General features: G+C 45.9%; 1 protein-coding gene across 1 annotated transcript; it reads right to left on the bottom strand.

Moving 5' to 3' along the window:
- Nucleotides 1-67: 67 nt before the first annotated feature.
- FOXR1 (forkhead box R1) lies at nt 68-14,182 on the bottom strand. The gene is made up of 6 exons (XM_040257794.1): nt 14,107-14,182; nt 6,584-6,658; nt 6,245-6,489; nt 5,796-6,022; nt 4,585-4,823; nt 68-171 (listed from the first exon to the last, which is right to left on the bottom strand). Exons 1-6 carry the CDS (start codon nt 14,165-14,167, stop codon nt 68-70), a joined length of 951 nt encoding a protein of 316 aa, XP_040113728.1. The 5' UTR covers nt 14,168-14,182.
- Nucleotides 14,183-24,286: the final 10,104 nt, after the last annotated feature.

Genomic DNA, 24,286 nt, shown 5'->3' with positions numbered 1-24,286 from the left:
GTGGTTTTCTATTTCATTAGCCTTAACACCCTAGAATGGAGCAAATACTCTAAGACCATCTTTATTGCTACACATGGGCTTTCTCTTTCTCTAGCTGCAGCGAGCGGAGCTCCTCGTCATTGAGGTGCTCAGGCTTCTCACTTCCTTGGCTTCTCTTGCTCAGCACAGGCTCTAGGGCAAATGGGTTTCAGCTGTTGTGGTACATGGGCTTAGCTGCCCCATGGCACATGGGATCTTCCTGGACTAGGGGGTCAAACCCGTGTCCCCTGCATTGGTGGGTGGTTTCTTAACCACTGGACCACCAGGGAAGTCCCGTACAACCATCTCCACCACCCTGAAGTGAACCTTGCTGACAAAATAACCTACCTATACATATCATTAAAAAACAAACAAACTGGAGGACTTCCCTGCTAGTTCGAAGGTTAAGAATATGCCTGCCAAGCAGGAGACTTGGGTTCGATCCCTGATCTTGGAAGATCCCACATGACAAAGAACAACTAAGCCCATGCATCTTAACTATTGAGCTCTGGAGTCTGGGAGCCACAACTACTGAAACTTGTATACCCTAGAGCCCAAGCTCTGCAACGAGAGAAGCCACCACAGCGAGAACCCCACACCCCACAATGAAGAGTAGCCCCTGCTTGCCGCCAGCTAGAGAAAGCCCGTGCACAGCAACGAAGACCCAGTACAGCCAAAAATAAATCATAATAAAATTTAAAAAATAAACAAACTGTAATGCTCTGTAACGTAACAGAAAAAAAAGGGAAAGAAATTTATAATGAGTATATTGGATGAGAGTATAATGGATAAACTATATTTGAAAACATGAAACAGTTGAACATTTGCACATTCTTAAAGTAAGTAGCTGAAATTTAAGAGATGTCATTCAGATGATTATTGAAAATCCATTTCCTTTATACTGGCTACCTTGACACCACCACATATTTGTTCATACATGCAGAATCCTTGTGGTCACAACAGATACAAACACAGGCCAGTACAAGGATGTGGTACTGGTGACTTAAATACCAGAGCAGCTTCACTGTCAGTGATTTCCCAAAATGGCAAACAACACTTGGTAAACTTCCAAACGAAAAAAAGGACAGTCTTCCTTCATTTTACATAAGAGTTGCATTCCTGGAAAAGTCAGTGTATAATAAAACAATACAACAAATAGTTTCTGCTTAGATGTAAAACTGGGTTAGGTTCTTGGCTCAGCTCATTCATTATCAATGGCCTTAGGTATAAGGGTCAGCTCTTCAAGACAAGACACTATCTCCCACACTGACATGGGACACTCCTGGGCCTGCCAATCCCCCAAATCACTGCACAACCATAGTGCTCCCCAGGGTCAGTGAGAGCCCCTGGCCTAGCACGACATTTGGTGCATGTTCCAGAAGGCAGGCAAAGCTGCAACGGGTCGAGAAGAGATGGCTCTGGTCATAGACTGGTGACCAGGGCGAGACTTCATTTCTGTTACCAAAAATGTGCAAACCACACATGAACTGGGGCCTTTCTTTCAAGGTAGAGATTTTGGTCAGGTGGGATACTGCTTGTACTTTTCAAGAATAGCACTTTTCAGAGACCAGGGAGGAAACAGTCTGATTTTATAGTGATACAGACTACAAGGGATTAAGAGCTGAATAAATGGACTGAAAATGAAGGCAACTCCTTAAATATAATGACCACCACACGCAGTGAGCTGAAGAGAATGACAGTGCGCGTGTGCTCAGCCACTTCAGTCGTGTCAGACCCTCTGCGATCCCACGGACTGTAGAGCCCGCCAGGCTCCTCTGTCCACGGGATTCTCCAGGCAAGAATAATGAAGTGGGTTGCCATGCCCTCCTCCAGGGGATTTTCCCAACCCAGAGATCAAATCTGCGTCTTACAGCTCCTGCATTGGAAAGCCGGTTCTTTACCACTAGCGCCACCTGGGAGATTAACAGTACCTACTCTTTAAGGCTTTTAATCCATGTTTAATTGTATGGATTAACCCTGAAAACGCACATAAAATGATGTCTGGTCCAATTGTAAGCACTCAGTGTTAATGTTAATAAGCCAGACATGGAAGTATACACTTTCCATTGTCCTATTTAGTTTCCAAATCAAAATCTGTGTGTACTTCTATTATCCCTGATTTGCATGCAAAAGAAATGGAAGTTTAGAAGTGTTAAGAAAACTTGTGCTAAAAAAGATACAATGAGAGAGGACAGGTGTGATCTGCGGAGAGGGAGCTGAGCTGGGAGTCAGAGATGGAGAACAAGACTTTTGCTGGCAACAGCAAGGTCCCAGTTCCCACTGACAGTTGCCAAGTGCTGAAAGTAGATATAGGCTGGTAGTAGCCCACCAGCCTCCAGGAGCAGGGAGGGTGTCCTAACTAGACATCACAATAAGCAATAAAGTAGCTACCCTTTATTTAGAACTGAGTTCCAGTTTTGGTAGGAAGCACTCTACTCCATCCCCGTCGATCTCCACACTGGTACAGTGCTAAGAAAGCCATCATTAACTCATTTTCCTCATCTAGACACTGAGAAAGTGGCTGCCTGAGGCACGTTCTTCTACAATGAGGATGCAGGAGAAGCAAGTGGCTACATCAGAGCTGAGAAACTGGAAGGCGAGCAGGAAGGAAAGGAGAAGTGAGACTATCCTTGTCCGGGAGCTGCCCGGACAAGGGGTGCCCTTCCTGAGACTCAAGCACCACCCACTGCCACCTCTGGGGAGGAGTGACACCCAGTCCCCCCTGGGATCGTGTCTGAGGCTGGAGCCATACTTCTGTGCAGGCCAGCTTTGGGGTAAGGGGGAGCAGCAACGGGACAGGTATTTCAGCCCCGTGGAAAACCCAGAATGATCTTTGAGCACTGTGGGGAACACCTATGGCATCCTGACACAGCTCTGAATCTTGTTCCCTTCTTATCTGTCCCACTGACTTCTCTCCCTATTGCTCAGGTCTGAGGGTGGCAGATGGCCTTGCCCTGGACGCAGTCTCCCGCAATCCAGAAAGCCACCTCAGCCCAGCTGAGATCTATAGCCTCTGGGGACCCTGAATCCCCACATGCTCTGGCTTCTACTGAACCCTGAGGTGTGAAAGGGCCATGCCCCTCAGCTCCGAGTTCCCCTCCCTCCCTCCTAATGCTTAAGTGGGAGAAATGAGGCTTGAGCCCAGCTACTCCTTTTCTCAAACTATTTTCCTTTGGGACTTCCCTGTTGGTCAAGAACCCATCTGCCAATGCACGGGACACAGATTCAATCCTTGGTCTCGGAGGATCCCACACGCCACAGGACAACTAAGCCCATGTACCATAAAGACTGAGGCTGTACTCTAGAGCCTGGGAGCCACAACTACTGAAGCCCGCCCACCATAGAGCCGGTTTTCTGCAACAAGAGAGGCCACCGCCATGAGAAGCCCAAGCACCGCAAACAAAGAGTGATAGTGAAAGTTGCGCAGTCATGTCCATAGCATTCTCCAGGCCAGAATATTGGAGTGGGTAGCTGTTCCCTTCTCCAGGGGATCTTCCTGAGCCAGGAATCAAACTGGGGTCTCCTGCATTGCAGGCAGATTCTTTACCAGCCTAACTACCAGCCCTTCCTTACTTGACACAACTAGAGAAAGCCCAAGCACAGCAATGAAGACACAGCGCAGCCAAAAATAGTTTTCAAAAAGAAATTCCCTCTCACCTTTCTCATTGCTCCCTCATGGCCTCCCAGAAGGTATTCCCTTCAACTATTCCATAAACGATACATTTCCCTAAGCCTCTCCTCACTGTCCCCAGCTGATTACATCCACTCCTGTGAGTGGGTGGTGATTTGGGGGACCTTTTTCAGGGCTGGCTGCTTTATGCTAGCCATCTTCCAAGAAAAAAGAGATCTCGAACAAGGTTGAGTATTTTCTTCCTTTGAGGAAAGAAGAGTCTGGGCTCCCTTTGCTGCACACCAGGCAACCAGCCCATTGCCTCTGGAGTACCCAACAGCTCTGAGGGCAACCCATGTCCAACCTCAGAGCTGACCTGCACCTCCCGTGCTACCTCCTCAGACCACACACACACACCAGGCTGCTGCAGATTCTTTAATAAGGCATGGGCTGATGGCTGGTTCTTGGAACTAAAGGTCAAAGAGTGAGGACATCACATCTGAAAGGAAAGAAGAAAGTCAAAGGGATCTGTCTGCCCCCTGCAGCTGCTCTTCCCTAAGCCTGGACCGCTCTCTTACGGCAGATGACGTACGTACTTCTCTCAAGCTCAAATGCCACCTGGTCTCCAAGAGAGGAAAAAGCCCCCTTTTGCAGAGAATCTCCCATATCATGTTTCTCACATCGTATGGTCACCACTTCCCCAGGCTGCAGGGCTGTGAGCAGCGCCAGCTGTTTCTGCCTCAGCTCCCAATACTTCACGTGCCATGCTTGTGTATGTGAGGACTCCTCAGGCAGGCACCACCCAGCATCTCAGAACACCTCTGGCTTCTCCCCTTCCTCCAGAAGCTACCCCCCTCCACCTTGGTGTGACCCTGGCTCCTTCCATGCACACCCGGCCTCCAGTCAGGATCTTCAGGTCCCCTCCCCTGGGCCTCGCGTGTGATAAGGCCTCACACCTGGCTGGCTCATGCACTGTCGGATCCTTTCCAGCCGGGTGGAGGCCAAGGCACGGGCCTCTTCTGCAAAGCGGCGGTGTCCCTCGTCAGTCAACTTCCAGAGGCAGGATCGGGGCCGTGAGCTGGCCCCACCCTGCATGCTGACCGGCACCTTCTCGAAGCTGTCTCGGAAACAGAGATTGTGACGCACGGTATTCTTCCAGCCTTCAGGAGCCGTCCGGAAAAAGGGGAAATGTTGTCTGTGGACATGGAGGAATGGTCAGGAGAGGGGTGGTCTTCCTGGGAGATGCTGCTCCTGGAGAGCATTCCCACCCAGGGGCCAGGAGCCCTCAGCCCTCCTCTCAAGGTGGTGAAGCAGAAGCTGGCCCACGAGGCACCGTGCTGACTAGGCCTGTGGCTGCGCAGCTGGTAGAAAGCCTCACCCTCTGAACTCAGTCCACTGCCCCTACACTCCCAGGCTCGCTTTCCTTCCTCCCTCCCTCCAAGTGCTCAGGACTGACAACGGAACAGAGCTGAAATCAGGCCAACAGCTTCTGTCAGAGGAATCCTGGTCAAGGAGGACACCTCTTGAGGATTAATATTCTGTGACTGACTCTTCTAACAGAGGGAAAAGGTCCGAAAAACTCCTCATACTCATGGGTACCTGACTGTCAGAAAGCAATGTAAATCCTTTCTCAGCTTGGCTTCCCTGGGTCCCTGGGGGACAGGCCGTGCCAGATTAGTTTAGTCCCAAGGGAAAACGTGAGAAACTGCTGGGGGATCTTGAGGGAAGATGACAGAATTTATGACCCAGGTGAAAATATGTTCGAAGAACTAAGATAGGGACTTCCCTGGTGGTCCAGTGGTTAAGATTTCGCCTTTCAATGCAAGTGGAGCAGGTTAATCCCTGGTCAGGGAGCTAAGAGCCCACATTCTTCATGGTCAAAAAAACAAAACATAAAACAAACAATATTGTAACAAAACCTTAAAAAAAAAAAAGAGAACTAAGCTATAAAAAGATGTGAGGGGTGGTGGTGGCTATCCTGTCTATGTGAGGTGAGGACACATATTCGGGGACAACCTGGAACCAGGGCCTGGGGACGGAGAGGGATCCTCTGGGATACATGTGGGGGAGCTGAGGCAGCAGCCCAGGGCCCCCAGCCGACTGTAAGGTATCAGAGCAGGGCCCTGCCCCCTCCCTTCGCCCTCCTCACAGGGCCCCTGGCACATACCGAGTGAAACTGTAGATCTGTTGCACGTTGAGGCCACAGGGAGCACTGTTTCTTAATGCCAGTGCAATTAGGTGGAAGTAATTGAGAGGGGGCCGGGACCAGAGCCTCCCCTCCTGGCTGTTGGCTTGCCGAAGCCTCCGACTCTGGAGGGGGACTTGTTTGTGAGAGGATGGGAGAGCCACAGAGGAGCGGTCATCCTGGTCCTTGGCCTCCTTCTCTTCTGTGAGCTGGAGGAGCACAGAGTAGGAACTGGTCCTGACTCCATGGTCTCGACTCCAGGGGTGCGGTGGGCCAGGGCCACCATCTGGGCTTCTCCCCAACCCAGAAGACGGGGGGCACAGCTAATTTCTGAACCCATTAACCTTTTGTCAGTCCTAAGAAAACAGAGCCCTCTGCTGTGTCATCCCTGGACCCACCCCCTGCCTAGAGCCCACCCCAGAAATCCCTACCTCCCAGTTGCTGGGGGAGGTGGCAAACTGCTTCCAAGGGGAAGACTGGTCTCCAGGGGGTGACAGCGACTCCACCTCTGTGGCCTCCGGACATTTGTCAAAGTCTTCTTTTGGGACTGGCTGAGGGGAGGGAGCTGTGGTTGTCAGATTCTTCCCCTTATTGGTTTCTGGGACCTCCAGCTTTCCAGGGGGGAACATGATGTTGGGGTCTACCCACATCCACAAGTTGGGCTCAAAATCTGGACCTGCAGTAGAGAAAAAAGGAGACTGTGGCCCATAGCTTAAGGACTTTGGGTGTCCCACCCAGGCCACAGGGCCATGTCACTTCCCTTCACTCACCATCTTTATCAGGGTTGGGTTTTTTTCCCAGAAGTAGCATTGGTGGCTCAACTATTCGGAGTTTATATCTGGCAACTGGCAAAAAGAAAGAGAGTCAAAACATCCTAGGATTTCCATTGTGGCCCCAGGGTCCTGGGCCTTGAAGCCTCCCTGGGAGATGGCTATGGGCCCTGCCTGGGAAGTGATGTCTTATTCTATGGGTTTCCCCTTACCTCTCTGACCTTCTCATTATCCTCTGCATTCTTCCCTTCTCACCCCACATTATGTCCTTGAACCATCTCATTAATGCCTGTTACTTCAGTCGGTCACCATCTATAAACTCAAAGCTTCCATATCTTTATTTCTAGCCTAGACTTCTCTGCTAGCCCTTAAGTATAACTGTCTATAGGATAACCCACAAGCACTTTAACCAGGCAGGCTACAGTCAACAAGGTCAAAAGAGAGTCAGATACAACTTAGTGACTAAACAACACACACATATATATATGTATTCTTTTTCAGATTCTTTTCCATTATAGGTTATTACAAATACTGAATATAGTTCCCTGTGCTGTACAGTAGGTCCTTGTTGGTTACCTTTTTTATATATAGTCATATGTATCTGTTAATCCCAAACTCCTAATTTATCCCTCCCTTCACTGCCCTTTAGGGCTTCCCTGGTGGCTCAGACGGTAAAGAATCCACCTGCAATGCATGAGACCTGGGTTCGATTCCTGGGCTGGGAAGATCCCCTGGAGAAGGGAAAGGCTACCCACTCCAATATTCTTGCCTGGAGAATTCCATGGACAGAGGAGCCTGACAGGCTATAGTCCATGGGGTCGCAAAGAGTCGGACACGACTGGGTTTCACTTTCACTTCACTTTCACTTCCCTTTTGGCAACCATAAGCTTGTTTTCTATGTCTGTGGGTGGAAATCATTCTTGTCTCCTCTTTCCTGTAGAGCCACACCCAATCAATCACCAAGTTCTACCATCCCAGTCCAAGCCTGTAACCTAAAAGTTCTGTTTACCTTTTCTTTAACTTATCATATTGCAGTTTTGAGCCAACTCATTGGAAAAGACCTTGATGCTGGGAAAAATTGAGGGCATAAGGAGAAGGGGGTGATAGAAGATGAGATGGTTGGATGGCATCATCCACTCAATGGACAGGAGTTTGAGCAAACTCCAGGAGATAGAGAAAGACAAAGAGCCTGGCATGCTGTAGCCCAGGGGTGGTAAAGAGTCGGACACAACTGAGCAACTGAACAACAATTGCAGTTTTGAGTGATCTAAAATGTTAATCCAATTTTGCCACCCTTCACTGTAAACCTTTGGATGGCTTTCCATTGCCATTGGGCCAAATCTAAATTCCTTAAGATAGTCTATAAGGCCCTGGCTCCAGGCTCCCTCAGTCGTGTTGCGACGCCATAGACTGTAGCCTACCAGGCTCCTGTGTCCATGGGATATTCCAGGCAATAGTACTGGAGTAGGCTGCCATTTCCTTCTCCAGGGGATCTTCCCAACCCAGGGCTCGAACCCAGGTCTCCTGCATTGTAGACAGACACTTTACCGTCTGAGCCACCAGGGAAGTCTAGGATAGTCTATAAGGCCCTGGCTCCAGGCTCTCCACCCATCTCCAACAGACCTTATCTAGGAAGATCCTAGGTCTTCCCATAAGCTGTTCCCTTTCCTGGAAACCCTCTTCCTGCTTGCCTCATTAATTGCTACTCACCCATCAAGTCTGTTTAAACATCTTTCTAAAGCAGCCTTCTCTGACTATCCGTCCACTCACATAGTACACATTTTATTCTAATTGCTTGCTTAGAGTCTGTCTCCAGGTCTGTTTCCCTCACTGCCTGGGACATAGGAGGAGCTCAGTTTAAATTAATGAATGGATACATGGCAAGCTCATCAGAATAAATCAGGTATATATTAGAGCTAGCTGCGTGGTATGAATCTGGCTTCTGGTCCAGTTAGGGGGAACTGGTTTTGTCTCCCTCATTGTCCCCATGAGTGTCATATTACAGAAGAATCTAGGTCTTTGCCTGGAAAATGATGATATACTTATTGGAAAGCTCACTCTAGAAAGGAAAAAGTAGTAAGAGATATAATAAAGAAAAAGGCAAAACTATAATCATTTACAGGGGAAAAAACAGATTACAATAGAAAACCATATAAAATTGATACAGTAATAAAAATTATTAGAACTAATAAGAGTCCAGCAGGTTTGATAGATATTAAGAGCAACATACTAATCACCACTGTTCCTCTATACCAGCTTTAAGAAACTGGAAAATACAATTTTTTCCAAAAAGATGCTGTTTACAATAGCAATCAAAGTTATAATGTGGACCTTTATGTGAAAAAAAATGTAATTACTATTTGAAGACCTAAAAGACTTCAATAAACCAAGACATATAATACATATTATAAAGATGCCAATTGGCTTCTCAGGTGGCATAGTGCTAAGAACCCATCTGCCAATGCAGGAGATGAGGGTTCAATCCCTGGGTTGGTAAGATAACCCATTTCAGTATTCTTGCCTGGGAAGTCTCATGGACAGAGGAGTCAGAGCGGGCTACAGTCCATGGGGTCGCAAAAGAGTCAGACACTATTTAGCAACTAAAACAACGATAAAGCTGCCAATTATTCTCAAATTAACCTATACATTTAATGCAGATATTATAACACATAAATTAGAAGGGTCTGTACAGTAAAACTCACAAGGGGAAAAAAAAAAGCAATAGATAAGAAACCAGAAAAAAAAAAAATCATCTCCCAAACTCAATTCTTACAGACAACTCCTACAAATCAAAAAATAAAAGGCTAAGACAAACCTGTTTGTGGGTAAAAGATACGAATCAGTATTCAGAAGGAGGGGATACCTGAAGACGCTCAACCTCACTAGTCAGAGGAACACAATAAAAGAATGAGATAATACTTTAAATGGAACTGACAAGAATTATAAAGACAGGCAAAAAAAAAGAAAAGCATTGGCAAAGATGCAGTGAAACGAGATCCTTTATTACACTGCAGATCTGAACAGCAACTGGTACAGGTGAAGAATAATCAAGCAGCACTATAGATTACTGTCTGCCCCTGAGTGTGTCTATTCTAGTTAACAGAGGAATTTATACACTAATCTTCATTGTTGCCATCATCTACCAAACTCTTGTCCACTCATTTAGAGGAATTTAGTTCCTGGCTCTCAGTCACTAATGCTACTCCTGCCTTAAATCTTGGCTATTTCAGTTGATACCTAGATGATTCTCCAAAGACCCTGGCCTCGAAGTTTTTTGAATTCTTCTGCTCCCCAAATTTTGCCTTCCATCCTAATGTAAACAGTCCTTCTCACTGTAATAACCTGAACCAGTAACTGCAACCTCTCCATAACCTCATCGCTGCACCCTGTAAAAGTGTTGCATCACCTCCCCTTTCCAGCCTTCTTCTTCTCAACCCCAACCATCTTTTGATACCAGTGATAACACCAATCCACGGATCTATGGCTTTGGAGCACTGGTTTGGAAGAGCTGGATTTAATCAGGGTTATGGTTTGGCGTAGCAAGTGTTCCAGAGCCAAAGAAGTTGACGGTAAATGCAAGAGAGTGATTGTGTTTGACTGCGGGATTCCAGGTTAAAGAGAGGACTTCCTCTCTAACTCCACTCTTTGAGAGCAAGAAAAATGGTGACAGGATCAGCAGACTGGTCATCTCAGTGGATCAAAGGACAAGGCCTCTGTCCCTTCTGTCCTGCTCTGACATAGGCTGATCTGTGCCTCCTCAAGCATACACAATGTACCTTTTTTTTGGTGGGGGGAGCTCTTGGAGGTTTGTGGGATCTCAGTTTCCTGACCAGTGAGCAAACCCGGCCCTGGCAGTGAAAGTGCCGAGTCCAAACTGGACTGCCAGGGAATTCCGTCTCCTCTCTTTCCTGATGCTGGGAAAGATTGAAGGCAAGAGAAGGTGGAGACAGAGGATGAGATGGTTGGATGGCATCACCAACTCAATGGACATGAGTTTGAGCAAACTCCAGGAGATAGTGAAGTACAGAGGAGCCTCACGTGCTGTAGTCCACGAGATCACAAAGAGCTGGACATGATTTAGCAACTGAACAGCAAGAGCAACAACAACTCTTTTCTGTTATTAATTTCTGTCTCTGGACCATATCAGCATTCAAATATGCTGTTAATTCTCTGATCTTATTAAAAAGAAGAACTTGTTCGGACTTCCCTGGTGGTCCAGTGGTTAAGACTTCACGCTCCCAATGCAAGCGGCTGGGTTTGATCCCTGGTCAGGGAACCAGATCCCAAATGCTGCAACTAAAGATCCTGCTGCTACTGCTGCTAAGTCGCTTCAGTCATGTCCGACTCTGTGCGAACCCAGAGACGGCAGCCCACTAGGCTCCTCCGTCCCTGGGATTCTCCAGACAAGAACACTGGCGTGTAAACAAAGGCCAAAGATCCAGCAAACTGCAACCAAGACCCAGTGAAGTCAAATAAATAAATATGAATATTAACAAACAAAAATTTTTGTTCCTACTTTCTGTGCAGGCCACTACTCCATGCTTTTGAGGCAGAACTCCTTGAAAAAATTGCCTGTACTTTCTGTCTTCATTTCCCCTCCCTTCCACTCTTATATCCTTGCCAATCAGACTCCTCCACTACTCCCCCAAAACCACTATGCTTAAGGTTGCACTCCACCAAAACCATATAATCAAGACTCTGCTTTGATAACTCCAAGTCAGCCCATCCCTGATCTCTCCTGTAACCACTCCTTCTTTGAAACACTTTCTTCACTTGGTTTCCAGGAAAAGACAATCTCAGCTTTGATTCTCAATGGTCATTTCCTCAGTTTTTGTTGGTTCTCTCTCTTCTCTCCAATCTCTTTAGAATGGAATGCCCCCTAGGGCTCACTCTATTTTCTCACCTTAACTGCCACAAGTGTAACAAAGATTTTCAAAATTCCTATCTCTATCCACAATTAAAACATATCTACCAGCTTACTCAACATTTCTACTTGAATATCTAAGAAATATCTCAACCTTGGCATGTAAAGAACAGAATTCCTGATTTTCCTCCCCAGATCTTCCACATCTCCGTACAAAGACAACTCCATCCTTGAACCTGGTCAGCCAAAAGCTCTGGAGGAGTCATCCTCTAATTTTTTTTTTTTTTTTACATAATACATCCAATCCATCAAGAGAATCCAGCTGGTTTCTTCTCACCACATCCTCCACCACCACCCTGGCGGTCCAGTCTACCATCAGCTCTTGTCTGGATTACTACTATAGCCTCCTAAATAGTTTCCTAGTTCCCAGTCTCTCTACACTTCAACCAGCAGCCACAATGATCTTTTCAGACTCTAGATCATTCAGGATAAGCTGTGTAATTTGCAAGTGAAAATGAAGTCGCTCAGTCATGTCATGACTCTTTGCGACCCCATGGACTGTAGCCTACCAGGCTCCTCCATCCATGGGATTTTCCAGGCAAGAACACTGGAGTGGGTTACCATTTTCTTCTCCAGGAGATCTTTACAACCCAGGGTTTGAACCCGGGTTTCCTGCATTGTAGGTAGATGCTTTACCATCTGAGCCACCAGGGAAGTCAAATGTGGGGTTCCTTGTTCAAAAATTATTAAAAATCTTGACAGTGATAGCAGGACATTAAACCCAGTATAAACACCCTATGTAATGGCACAGGTCACTCACTATACTGGCAATCAGGTCACTCCACTGTTCCAAACCTTTCAAGTGTACTAAATCTTACTGCTGCTACTGCTAAGTCGCTTCAGTTGTGTCCAACTCTGTGTGAACCTATAGCCGGCAGCCCACCAGGCTCCCCTGTCCCTGGGATTCTCCAGGCAAGAACACTGGAGTGGGTTGCCATTTCCTTCTCCAAATCTTACTGAGTCAACCCTAAGGCCCTGAGAGGGGAAGAGGGCTCTTCCTGACCTCTGCTCCATGCTCCACACCCTCTGAACTCTTCTCTTTATTTACTTTGATCCAGCCTCACTAGCCTCTTTATGAGTTCCTCAAACACTCCAGGCATATTTCTTTCTGAGGGCTTTTTACATGAGCTATTTCTTCTGCTTGAGAAACTTTTCCTCTAAGTATGGTCTAGCTCACCATCTCACCTCCTTCAGTTGTGCTCAAATATGTTCCTGGGACTACCCTGGTGGTCCAGTGGTGATCCATTGGTGGTCCATTGGCTAACACTTGGTGCTCCCCACGCAAGGGACCCCAGTTCAATCCCTGGTCAGGGAACTATATCCCACATGCCATGACTAATATATATAATATATATCTATACACATATATACATACACACACACGTTGTGTGTGTATACATATTAATATAAACTGCCTGTGTGGCCCCAGTAGAATATCAGCTCCATAAAGAGCTGTCTCTCTTGCTCATGGTGTATCAAGAGTGTCCAGAATAGTGCTTGAGAAAATTGGAGGTGCTTAATTAATATTTCTCTTTTTTTTTGGCCATGCCTTGTGGCATGCAGGATTTTAGTAACCAGGGATTGAACCTGGGCCCCCTGAATTGTGGAATCTTAACCACTGGACCACCAGAGAAGTCACTTGATAAGTAAATATTTCTTGAATCAAGACACAGGAATGTTCAGCATTACTCATGATGACAAGGAGTTCCAATGGAGTTTTGTCTCCTTCAGTAAGGAAAATTAAAATACAAAAAGATAATATATGCAGATGATAGAATATCACACAGCTATCAGAAATGATGAATCAGATCTTCATTTAGCAACCCCAAATTACTCTCAAAAATAGTGTGAATGGGGGGAAGCAAAGTATTATTGTACAAGTAAGGTTACCTATAGAAGCAAAATAATGCTAAACAGTTTTCAAAGATACATTTATCTATAAAGACATTAAATGGATTGGGAGTGTGGGAAGTGAGGAAAGAGAGTGGGGACTGAAGGAAGAAAATGAGTTAATCCAACTACTTTGCCCAAACAGATGGCAATCATATATCAAGAATGTAGTAAGCAATTACCTCAACTCTCAACACCTGAGAACCAAACTAAAAAAAAAATTTTTTTAAGACAACGGTCAACTATCCATACAGCAAATACTGAGCGGCTCTAGGTGTCAGACAATGTATTAAGAGGGGATACGGCCACAGACAAAATTGATTTTAAAAATCTTTTTAAAGAGAAAGATGATGGAAGATTAGTAGTGTGCCCAAACGGCCTGGGCGCCACGGAGAAAAGGCTGAAAAGAGACCTAGAAAGTTTTGCGACGGCGCCCGTGAACGAGGGTGGAAAAGCAGTGTTCAGGCAGGTCCCTACCTTCCGCGGGCTTCCAGTCGAGGATGGGGACCCCCTCGCCTCTTGGGAAAAGTAGGGGCGGGGTAGGGGCGCAGCAAAGGGCGCCAGGAGTCCAGAATCGCAACATCGTAAAAGGGCTCGTGAGGGCGGGCGAGGAGGTCAGAGAGCCGAGCCTCGGGCCTGCGCGCCCGCGAGCGCCCCCTCCGCCGTCCCGGCGCGCCCATGCCCCACGACCCCCGTCCAGGACACTCACGGTTCTGTTCGGCTAAGGGCAGGTGCGACGTGGCGAAGGCCAGGAAGGACTCGTTCCCCATGTCCCAGTCCAGCAACCCCGGGACCTGGCCGTGGAGGCTGGCCCAGAAGTCGACGTGCCGCAGTTTCAGGTCCACGGTTAGGTGGAGGAGGGCCAGCCAGCACAGGGTGGGAGAGTCGGGAGAGACTGAGGCTGAGGCCTGGGAGGCACGTTCTTAAATCCCCTGGCGCTGATTGACTTGAGTGGAGCCCGCTCAGGTGTGCCTCATTTGACACCCTCGCCCTCTCGGGCCTACACTGAGCCCCCCTTCAGCCCCCGCCGCCTTTTCCACAACCCCTCACGCTTTCACTTTGGGGTTTGGGGACTTTGGGGATTCAGAGGGAGGGATCCCAGGCTCTCTTTCCCCTTTACATTTACCCCAGGCTCTTTTTTTATTTGGTAAATCAGTCTACCAATCAAGAATGATCCTATGATGGTATTAGTAGCTACTTTCTAGAAGTGTGGAGGATTTCATGGTTTATCCAAGATCGCATCTGTAAGTATAAAGTGGAGATGGAATTAAATGGTGGTTTTTATTATTTTGTCATTTTTTTGGAATGGTTATTCTTAAATTTTGTTTTTCATACTTTCAAATTTACAGAAAAGTCCCAAGACTGCTATAAAAAAATTCCAGTATACCTAAGTTCTCTAACCAATTATACCAATTATTAACGTTTTATCACATTTTTGTTTTTGTCTCTGTGTAAGACATACACTATCTTTTTCTGAACTACTCAAGAGTAATTTGCCGACATCATGCCCCTTTACCCATAAATACTTAAGTGTGTATTTCCTGAAAACCAAGCTATTGGTTTACATAACCAGAAAATCAGAAATAATAAAAAACTTAACAAGGATTCAGTGAAAGTGAAAGTGGCTCAGTCGTTTCTGATTCTCTTTTTGTTTGTTTTGTTTTGATAGGTAAGAAGTAGATTTATTCAGATTCAGAAGCACAGAGTGTGGGCCAACGCAGAGAGTGTGGGCCAACGCAGAGAGCGAGTGCAGCTGTGTCTGACTCTCTGTGACCCAGGCCAGAATACTGGGGTGGGTAGCATTCTCTTCTCCAGGGGATCTTCCCAACCCAGGGATTGAACCCAGGTCTTCTGCACTGCAGGCAGATTCTTTACCAACTGAGCTACCAAGGAAGCCCTTATAGGTTCAATACTGTATTTAAAATACAGATCCTATTCAAATTTCACCAATTGCTCCAATAATGTGCTTTATATGACCTTGCTTTATTATCTAGAATCCAATTCAGGATCATGCAAGGCATTTAATTTTTATGTCTCTTTAGCCTCTAATCTGGAGCAATTTCTCAGACTTAAATCTTTCATAACATTGGCATTTTGAAGAGTACAGGCCATTTATTCTGTAGAATGTCTTTTAGTTTAGGTTCCTGTTTCCTCATAACTAGATTATGTAATTTTGGCAAGAATGTCAGAGAAGAGACGCTGTTTCCTTATTAGTACATCACATCAAGAGACCATGATGTCAGTTTGTCTCATTATTAGTGGTATCCATTATGTTTTTCAACTGTGAAGATACTTTTTTTTCCCTCTCTTTTGTAATTAGTAAGCAGTTTGTGGGGAGATATATTAAAGTGATCTAAAATCTTGTTTCTCATCAAGTTTGTACCCACTAATTCTAGTGTCCATTTATGATTCTTGCCTAAATCAATCATCACTATGATGGGTGTGAAATGATTTTATTTTATTTTTTTTTGACTGCACCTCCAATCTGTGGGACCTTAGTTCCCTGACTATGACAGTGAAAGCACTGAGTCCTCACTGCTGGACTGCCAGGGAGTTCCCTGATTTTTCTAAATCTATCGTTCTGTCTCCATTTATTTTAGTTGGCCTTCTTCTGCAAGAGCTTCCCGGGTGGCGAAGTGATAAAGAATCCACCGACCAGTGCAGGAGGTGCAGGTTCAATCCTTGGATCAGGAAGGTCCCCTGGAGAAGGAAATGGCAACCCACTCCAGCATTCTTGCCCAGGAAATCCCACGGACAGAGAGGAACCAGAGCGGGCTACAGTTCATGGGGTTACAAAAGAGTCAGACAGGACTAAGCACAGCGCAGCACATTTTTTTGTTTCGTTTTGTTTTGTTTTTTTTCTTCGATTCTTACATGTTATTATACATGTTTCAATGCCATTCTCCCAAATCATCACACCCTCTCCCTCTCCCTCTGAGTCCAAAAAGCACATTCTTTTGTAAAGAAGAACTTTTCTGTATCACGTATTTGTTATCAGTATGGACTCAAATCAATCAAAGGATTGATTCTTATGTTACAGAAAGTGAAGAGTGAAAGTGAAGTCGTTCAGTTGTGTCCGACTCTTTGCAGCCCCATGGACTGTAGCCTACCAGGCTCCTCCATCCTTGGCATTTTCCAGGCAAGAATACTGGAGTGGGTTGCCATTACTGGAGTGGGTTACCATTTCCTTCTCCAGGGGATCTTCCCAACCCAGGGATCGAACCCGGGTCTCCCGCACTGTAGGCAGACACTTTACCATCTGAGTCACCAGGGAAATCACATGTTACAGAGTGGATTATAATTCAGTACTGTATTTGTTTTATCCTTAAATTATTCATATTTGGCCAGAGGGTGAGGCAGCCTCCTCTGGTTCCTTTGTGCATTCTGGGTTTTCCCATCAGAGCCCATCCACCCTGTGCTGTGTTGCCAGTTGCTTGCCTACTAGACTGGAAACTTTGAGAGTAGTACCTGGCATGTAGGAGACCCTCAATAAATGTTGTTTTAACTATGGTGAAAACAACAACTTCCTTTTAAAAATTTTACTGGCACCCTACCTTTAATATCAATAATAACAGTAACTTTATGATAATTTCCCTAGTTATAAAAATAATACATGACTGATACAGAAAACTTGGAAATATAGAAAGCACAAAGAAAAAGACAAGAAAACAAAAATCATTCTTGTTATCCACCAGAGATAATAATTACATTCTGATGTATAGTATTCCAATCTTTATCCTGTGTTTCATTTTGTTTTATATAAAATTATTGTAATGCATCTACCCTTTTATAGCCCCTTTTAAATTAATGTATCATTTGAAAATGTTGATATCATGTAAATCATATCTCTGATGAGGTTAACACCCAGAATGTATAAAGAAATCCCACAAATCATCCAAAAATCCAAACAACCCAGTTTAAAAATTGGCAAAGGACTTGAATAGACATTTCTCCAGAGAAGAAATACAGATGTCCAATAGGCACGTGAAAAGATGTGCTTTCATATCGTTAACAGTAGAGAAATGCAAATAAAAACCACAATGAGATACTACTTCATATCCATTGGTATGGCTATTATAAAAATAAACAAAGAAAATACAGGAAATAGTAAGTGTTGACTAGGATGTGGAGAAATTGGAATCCTTGTGAATTGCTGGTGGGAAAGTAAAATGGTGCAGGCTCTCAAAGAAAAAAAGAAAAAAATAAAAGGATCTAGCTGTCTCATTTCTTGGTTAATACCCTGAAGAACTGGAATCAGAGGTTTGGATAGATATCTTTATACCCATGTTCAAGATTGCCTATTCACAGTATCTAAAATGTGGAAACAGGGACTTTCATAGTGAGAATCTGCCTTGCAATGTAGGTGACTTGGGTTGGATCCCTGGTTGGGAACCTAAGATCCCACATCCCTGGGGCAACCGGAGAGAAACCCACATGCCTCTATGAAGAGCTCACAACAGATCCCCTGTGCCGCAACTAAGACCCGAGGCAGCCAAATAGATATATTTTAAAGATGTTTAAAATTGTAAATTTTGAGTTTGTATTGTGTGCTTTGTCACTCGGTTGTGTCCGACTCTTTGCCACCCCGTGGACTGACTGTAGCGCAGCAGGCTCCTCTGTCCATGGGGTTTCTCCAGGCAAGAATACTGGAGTAGGTTGCTACTTCCGTCTCCAGGGGATCTTCCTGACCTAGAGACTAAACCTGCATCTCCTGCACTGGCAGGCAGATTCCTTACCACTGAGTCACCAGGGAAGCAAAGAATGAATGTGCTGTGCTGTGCTTAGTCACTCAGTCATGTCCGACTCCCTGCAACCCCATGGACTAGAGCCTGCCAGGCTCCTCTGTCCATGGGGATTCTCCAGGCAAGAATACTGGAGTGCTTTGCCTTGCCCTCCTCCAGGGCATCTTCCCTACCCAGAGATCAAACCCAGGTCTCTCGCATTGCAGGCAAATTCTTTACTATCTCAACCACCAGGGAAGCCCTTTATGTTTGTATTATCATGATTTTCAGTTCAGTTCAGTCGCTCAGTCGTGTCCGACTCTTTGTGACCCCATGAACCGCAGCACTCCAGGCCTCCCTGTCCATCACCAACTCCTGGAGTTCACCAGAACCCATGTGCATCAAGTCTGTGATGCCATCTAGCCATCTCATCTCTGTTGTCCCCTTCCCCCAATCCCTCCCAGCATCAGGGTCTTTTCCAATGAGTCAACTCTTCGCATGAGGGGCCAAAGTATTGCAGTTTCAGCTTTAGCATCAGTCCTTCCAATGAATACCCAGGACTGATCTTCTTTAGGATAGACTGGTTGGATCTCCTTGCAGTCCAAGGGACTCTCAAGAGTCATCTCCAACACCACAATTCAAAAGCATCAATTCTTCGGCACTCAGCCTTCTTCACAGTCCAACTCACATTCATACATGACCACTGGAAAAACCATAGCCTTGACTAGACAGACCTTTGTTGGCAAACTAATACTCTGCTTTTTAATATGTTATCTAGGTTGGTCATAACTTTCCTTCCAAGGAGTAAGCGTCTTTTAATTTCATGGCTGCAATTACCATCTGCAGTGATTTTAGAGCCCCAAAAAATAAAGTCTGACACTGTTCCCAGTGTTTTCCTATCTATTTCCTATGAAGTGATGAGACCAGATGCCATGATCTTAGTTTTCTGAATGTTGAGCTTTACACTAACTTTTTCACTCTCCTCTTTCACTTTCATCAAGAGGCTTTTTAGTTCCTCTTCACTTTCTGCCATAAGGGTGGTGTCATCTGCATATCTGAGGTCATTGAGATTTCTCCTGGCAATCTTGATTCCAGCTTGTGCTTCTTCTAGCCCAGCGTTTCTTATGATGTACTCTGCATATAAATTAAATAAGCAGGGTGACAATATACTCCTTTTCCTGTTTGGAACCAGTCTGTTGTTCCATGTCCAGTTCTTCCTGACCTGCATACAGGTTTCTCAAGAGGCAGGTCAGGTGGTCTGGTATTCCCATCTCTTTCAGAATTTTCTACAGTTTATTGTGATCCACACAGTCAAAGGCTTTGGCATAGTCAATAAAGCAGAAATAGATGTTTTTTTGGAACTCTTGCTTTTTCGATGATCCATCAGATGTTGGCAATTTGATCTCTGGTTCCTCTACCTTTCCTAAAACCAGCTTGAACATCTGGAAGTTCACAGTTCACGTATTGCTGAAGCCTGGCTTGGAGAATTTTCAGCATTACTTTACTAGCATGTGAGATGAGTGAAATTGTGCGGTAAGTTTGAGCATTCTTTGGCATTGCCTTTCTTTGGGATTGGAATGAAAACGGACCTTTTCCAGTTCTGTGGCCACTGCTGAGTTTTCCAAATTTGCTGGCATATTGAGTGCAGCATTTTCACAGCATCATCTTTCAGGATTTGAAATAGCTCAATAGGAATTCCATCACCTCTACTAGCTTTGTTCGTAGTGATGCTTTCTAAGGCCCACTTGACTTCACATTCCAGGATGTCCAGCTCTAGGTGAGTGTGAGTGATCACACCATTGTGATTATCTGGGTCATGAAGATCTTTTTTGTACAGTTCTTCTGTATATTCTTGCCACCTTTTCTTAACATCTTCTGCTTCTGTTAGGTCCATACCATTTCTGTCCTTTATTGAGCCCATTTTGCATGAAATGTTCCCTTGGTATCTCTAATTTTCTTGAAGAGATCTCTAGTCTTTCCCATTCTGTTGTTTTCCTCTATTTCTTTGCATTGATCACTGAGGAAGGCTTTCTTATCTCTCCTTGCTATTCTTTGGAACTCTGCATTCAAATGGGAATATCTTTCCTTTTCCCTTTGCTTTTCACTTCTCTTCTTTTCACAACTATTTGTAAGGCCTCCTCAGATAGCCATTTTGCTTTTTTGCATTTCTTTTCCATGGGGATGGTCTTGATCCTTATCTCCTGTACAGTGTCAGTAACCTCTGTCCATAGTCCATCAGGCACTCTGTCTATCAGATTTAGTCCCTTAAATCTATTTCTCACTTCCACTGTATAATCATAAGGGGTTTGATTTAGGTCATACCTGATAGCATATTGAAAAGCAGAGACATTACTTTGCCAACGAAGGTCCGTCTAATCAAGGCTATGGTTTTTCCTGTGGTCATATATGGATGTGAGGGTTGGACTGTGAAGAAAGCTGAGTGCCGAAGAATTGATGGTTTTGAACTGTGGTGTTGGAGATGACTCTTGAGAGTCCCTTGGACTGCAAGGAGATCCAACCGGTCCATTCTGAAGGAGATCAGCCCTGGGTGTTCTTTGGAAGGAATGATGCTAAAGCTGAAACTCCAGTACTTTGACCACCTCTTCTTGTGCAGAGTTGACTCATTGGAAAAGACTCTGATGCTGGGAGGGATTGGGGGCAAGTGGAAAAGGGGCCGACAGAGGATGAGATGGCTGGATGGCATCACCGACTTGGAGGACATGAGTTTGAGTGAACTCCGGGAGTTGGTGATGGACAGGGAGGCCTGGCATGCTGCGATTCATGGGGTCGCAGAGAGTCGGACACGACTGAGCGACTGAAATAAACTGAACTGAACTGAATGGTCTAGTGGTTTTCCCTACTTTCTTCAATTTAAATCTGAATTTGGCAACGAGGGGTTCATGATCTGAGCCACAGTCAGCTCCCGGTCTTGTTTTTGCTGACTGTATAGAGCTTCTCCATCTTTGGCTGCAAAGAATATTATCAGTCTGATTTCGGTGTTGACCATCTGGTGATGTCCATGTGTGTGGTGATGATCGTGGTGATGGTGATGACCATGATTTTAAAAATGTTTATATCATCCCCCTAGTGAAGTCGCTCTGTTGTGTGCAACTCTCTGGGACCCCGTGGACTGTAGCCCGGCAGGCTCCTCTGTCCATGGGATTCTCCAGGCAAGAATACTGGAGTGGATTGCCATTTCCTTCTCCAGGGGATCTTCCCAACCCAGGGATCGAACCCGGGTCTCCTGCATTGCAGGCAGACGCTTTATCCTCTGAGCCACCAGGGAAGCATCCCCCTACCCACATCCATTTGACAGAACTCTAGAAGCAGAGTGCAGGCAGAAGGGAAACTGAAAATTAATAAATAAATAATGTATATATCAGTAATTTCCAAACTTTGCTGCATGTTGGAATCCCCTGGGGATCTTTAAAAAGTACTAATGCCTGACTCCCACCCCTAGTCATTCTGATTCTGGTGTAGGATATGGCCTGAGTGTTGGGATTTTTAAGTCTCCTGGATGATTCTAATGTGTGGTACAGTTAGGCTCCCTGTCTGGTGCTCTTGTTGTTGTTGCTGAGTCGCTAAACCATGTTCAGCTCTTTTGGGACCCCATGGATTGTGGCCTGCCGGGCTCCTCTGTCCATGGGATTTCCCAGGCAAGAATATTGGAGCGGGTTGTCATTTCCTTCTCCAGGGGATCTTCCCAACTCAGGGTCTCCTGCTTGACAGGCAGATTCTTTACCACCACTGGTCACCTGATACGAAGGGCCAACTCAGAAAACACCCTGAAAGATTGAAGAAAGATTGAAGTCGAAAGAAGAAAGGGGCAGAGAAGGGGGCAGCAGAGGATGAAATGGTTAGATAGCCTCACAGACTCAATGGACCTGAATTTGAGGAAACTCCAGGAGATAGTGGAAGACAGAGGAGCCTGACATGCTGCACTTCATGGAGTTGCAAAGAGTCAACAAGACTTAGCCACTGAACAACAAGGACAACTGATGCTCTTCCCACAATACAAGAAGAGTGGGCATCATACCTCCCTTGGCTGGTACAGTTAGGATGGGAAGAAGGGCCTGATGGATTCTCCCAGACCCTCCTTCCTGACTTCAGGCCTCAGGGAAGCTGGACCCACCCAAACTAAGGAGGGTCCCGTGTTCACCTCCTGTCATCTATCATGACACTTACTGCAGTTTTATTTACCTGTTCGCACTTTGGGGAATCTCTCTTTCCCTAAATTCTCTGTAAGTTCCATGAGGGAGGAAGAGTGTCTTTTCACAGTTTATTTCTAGCACCTGGCACACAATAAATGCTAAGTTAGTGTTTGTGGAATTAATGAATACTGTTGTTCTTCTCTTCCATTGCCTCCCTCTCCAGGACCTTCTAGCTCTGTGTCATTTATTATTACGTTTTCAGAATTTGGGGCACTTTTCCTAGCCCCCACCTTCTCTTCAGGGGCTTGTTGATTTATCCATTTGCTCACTTTTTCTACAATATATATTGAATATCCACCATGTCCCAGGCACCACAAAGGTACTATAGGCCATTGGGAGCAAAGAGAAAACTCTCAGGGAACATAAAGTCTGGAGGGAAGACCACTGAATAATCACACAAACATAGTAATAAACAATAGCCATGAAATAATAATAAACAAATGCCATGAAAGACAAAATGGGAGAACCCAGCCTAATGGTGGGGGTGGGGTGGAGGTCAGAGAAGGCCTCCCTGGAGAAGCTGGGTTAACTATGCAAATAGAATGGAACGGGGGTGGGGGTGGTCTTAAAAGCAGTGTAGGCCTAAGGAAGGGGCTTCCGTGTGGCTCAGATGGTAAAGAATCTGCCTGCAATGTGGGAGACGCAAGTCTTCCCTGGATTGAGAAGACCCCCTGGAGTAGGAAATGGCAACCCACTCCAGTATTCTTGCCCAGACAATCCATGGACAGAGGAACCTGGTGGGCTACAGTCCATGGGGTCGCAAAGAGTCAGACATGACTGAAGTGACTTAGCACGCACACAGGCTTAAAGAAGAGTCTGTACAAAGGCCTCGAGGCAAGAGGGAACGCAGGACATTAGAAGGGATATAGTGAGAGCTGAGGGGTAGTTAGGGGACAGACCCAGGGCTGGCCTTGAAAGTCACCACAAAAATTTTGGTCTTTACCCTAAGAGTAAGGCAAAGATCACTGATCCTTAGAAGGAATAACATATTGGAGAGAACACAAGTGACCACTCCCACTCTTTCCTCTTGGTTACTCACAGCACCACTTTTGCTCCCTCTGGCAGGGTGTTCCACTTCTTCTCTCTTGTCCTAGTGCCTTTAGCCTGTTCTTCACTCCCCCTCTAACTGTAACCCCTCTTCCCCCGCTCCCTGCCCCATCCCCAGTACCCTGCCCTTGGGACTCACTCTGGTAGCCTTCTGGCTTTTTTCCCTTCGCTGTGCTTTTTATTCATCATGATGAAGAAAGCCAGGGCTTTCTCTAGTTGCAGAGCACAGGCTCTAGAGTGCTTGGGCTCAGTAGTTATGGTGCTTGGACTTCTCTAGTTGTGGAATCTTAGTCCCCCCAGGGATCGAACCAGCACCCCCTGCATTGGAAGGCAGATTCTTAACCACTGGACCATCAGGGAAGTCCTGGCCCTCTGGGTTGTTTTTTGGTCAGAGCCTCTCTTTCTGGAGCACTTCTCCTTGCTCTCCTGGCTTCCAGAAAGGCCCTCAGGCCTCTGGGTCCCATGTGGTGGACCAGCATCAGCTTCACTCCCACCCCAGGGGCCTTGGATGGTGTAAAACCCACAGTCCAGGTGTGGATTTGAGAACTCTGACTCTTGGATTCTTATCTCATCCGTACCTTCCTGCTTCCTGGGAAGCAGTAACTTTGGGGTTCCAGGGCAGAGAGAGGAGTGGGAGCAGCCGCAGCCTGGACATAGATTCTGTATATTTGCCCAAAGTGAAAGTTAAGTGAAAGTCGCTCAGTCGTGTCTGACTCTGCGACCCTGTGGACTATACAGTCCATGGAATTATCCAGGCCAGGATACTGGAGTGGGTAACCGTTCCCTTCTCCAGGGGATCTTCCCAACTCAGGGATCGAACCCAGGTCTCCCACATTGTGGGTGGACTCTTTAACAGCTGAGCCACCGGGGAAGCCCAAAGTGGAGCCCACTGAAGAGAAACACCCACAGC

This window comes from Oryx dammah, unplaced genomic scaffold (assembly GCF_014754425.2).
Source record: "Oryx dammah isolate SB20612 unplaced genomic scaffold, SCBI_Odam_1.1 HiC_scaffold_17, whole genome shotgun sequence".
Lineage (NCBI taxonomy): Eukaryota > Metazoa > Chordata > Mammalia > Artiodactyla > Bovidae > Oryx > Oryx dammah.
Note: the sequence above shows the minus strand (reverse complement) of the source record. Positions and strands in the feature narration are given on the sequence as shown.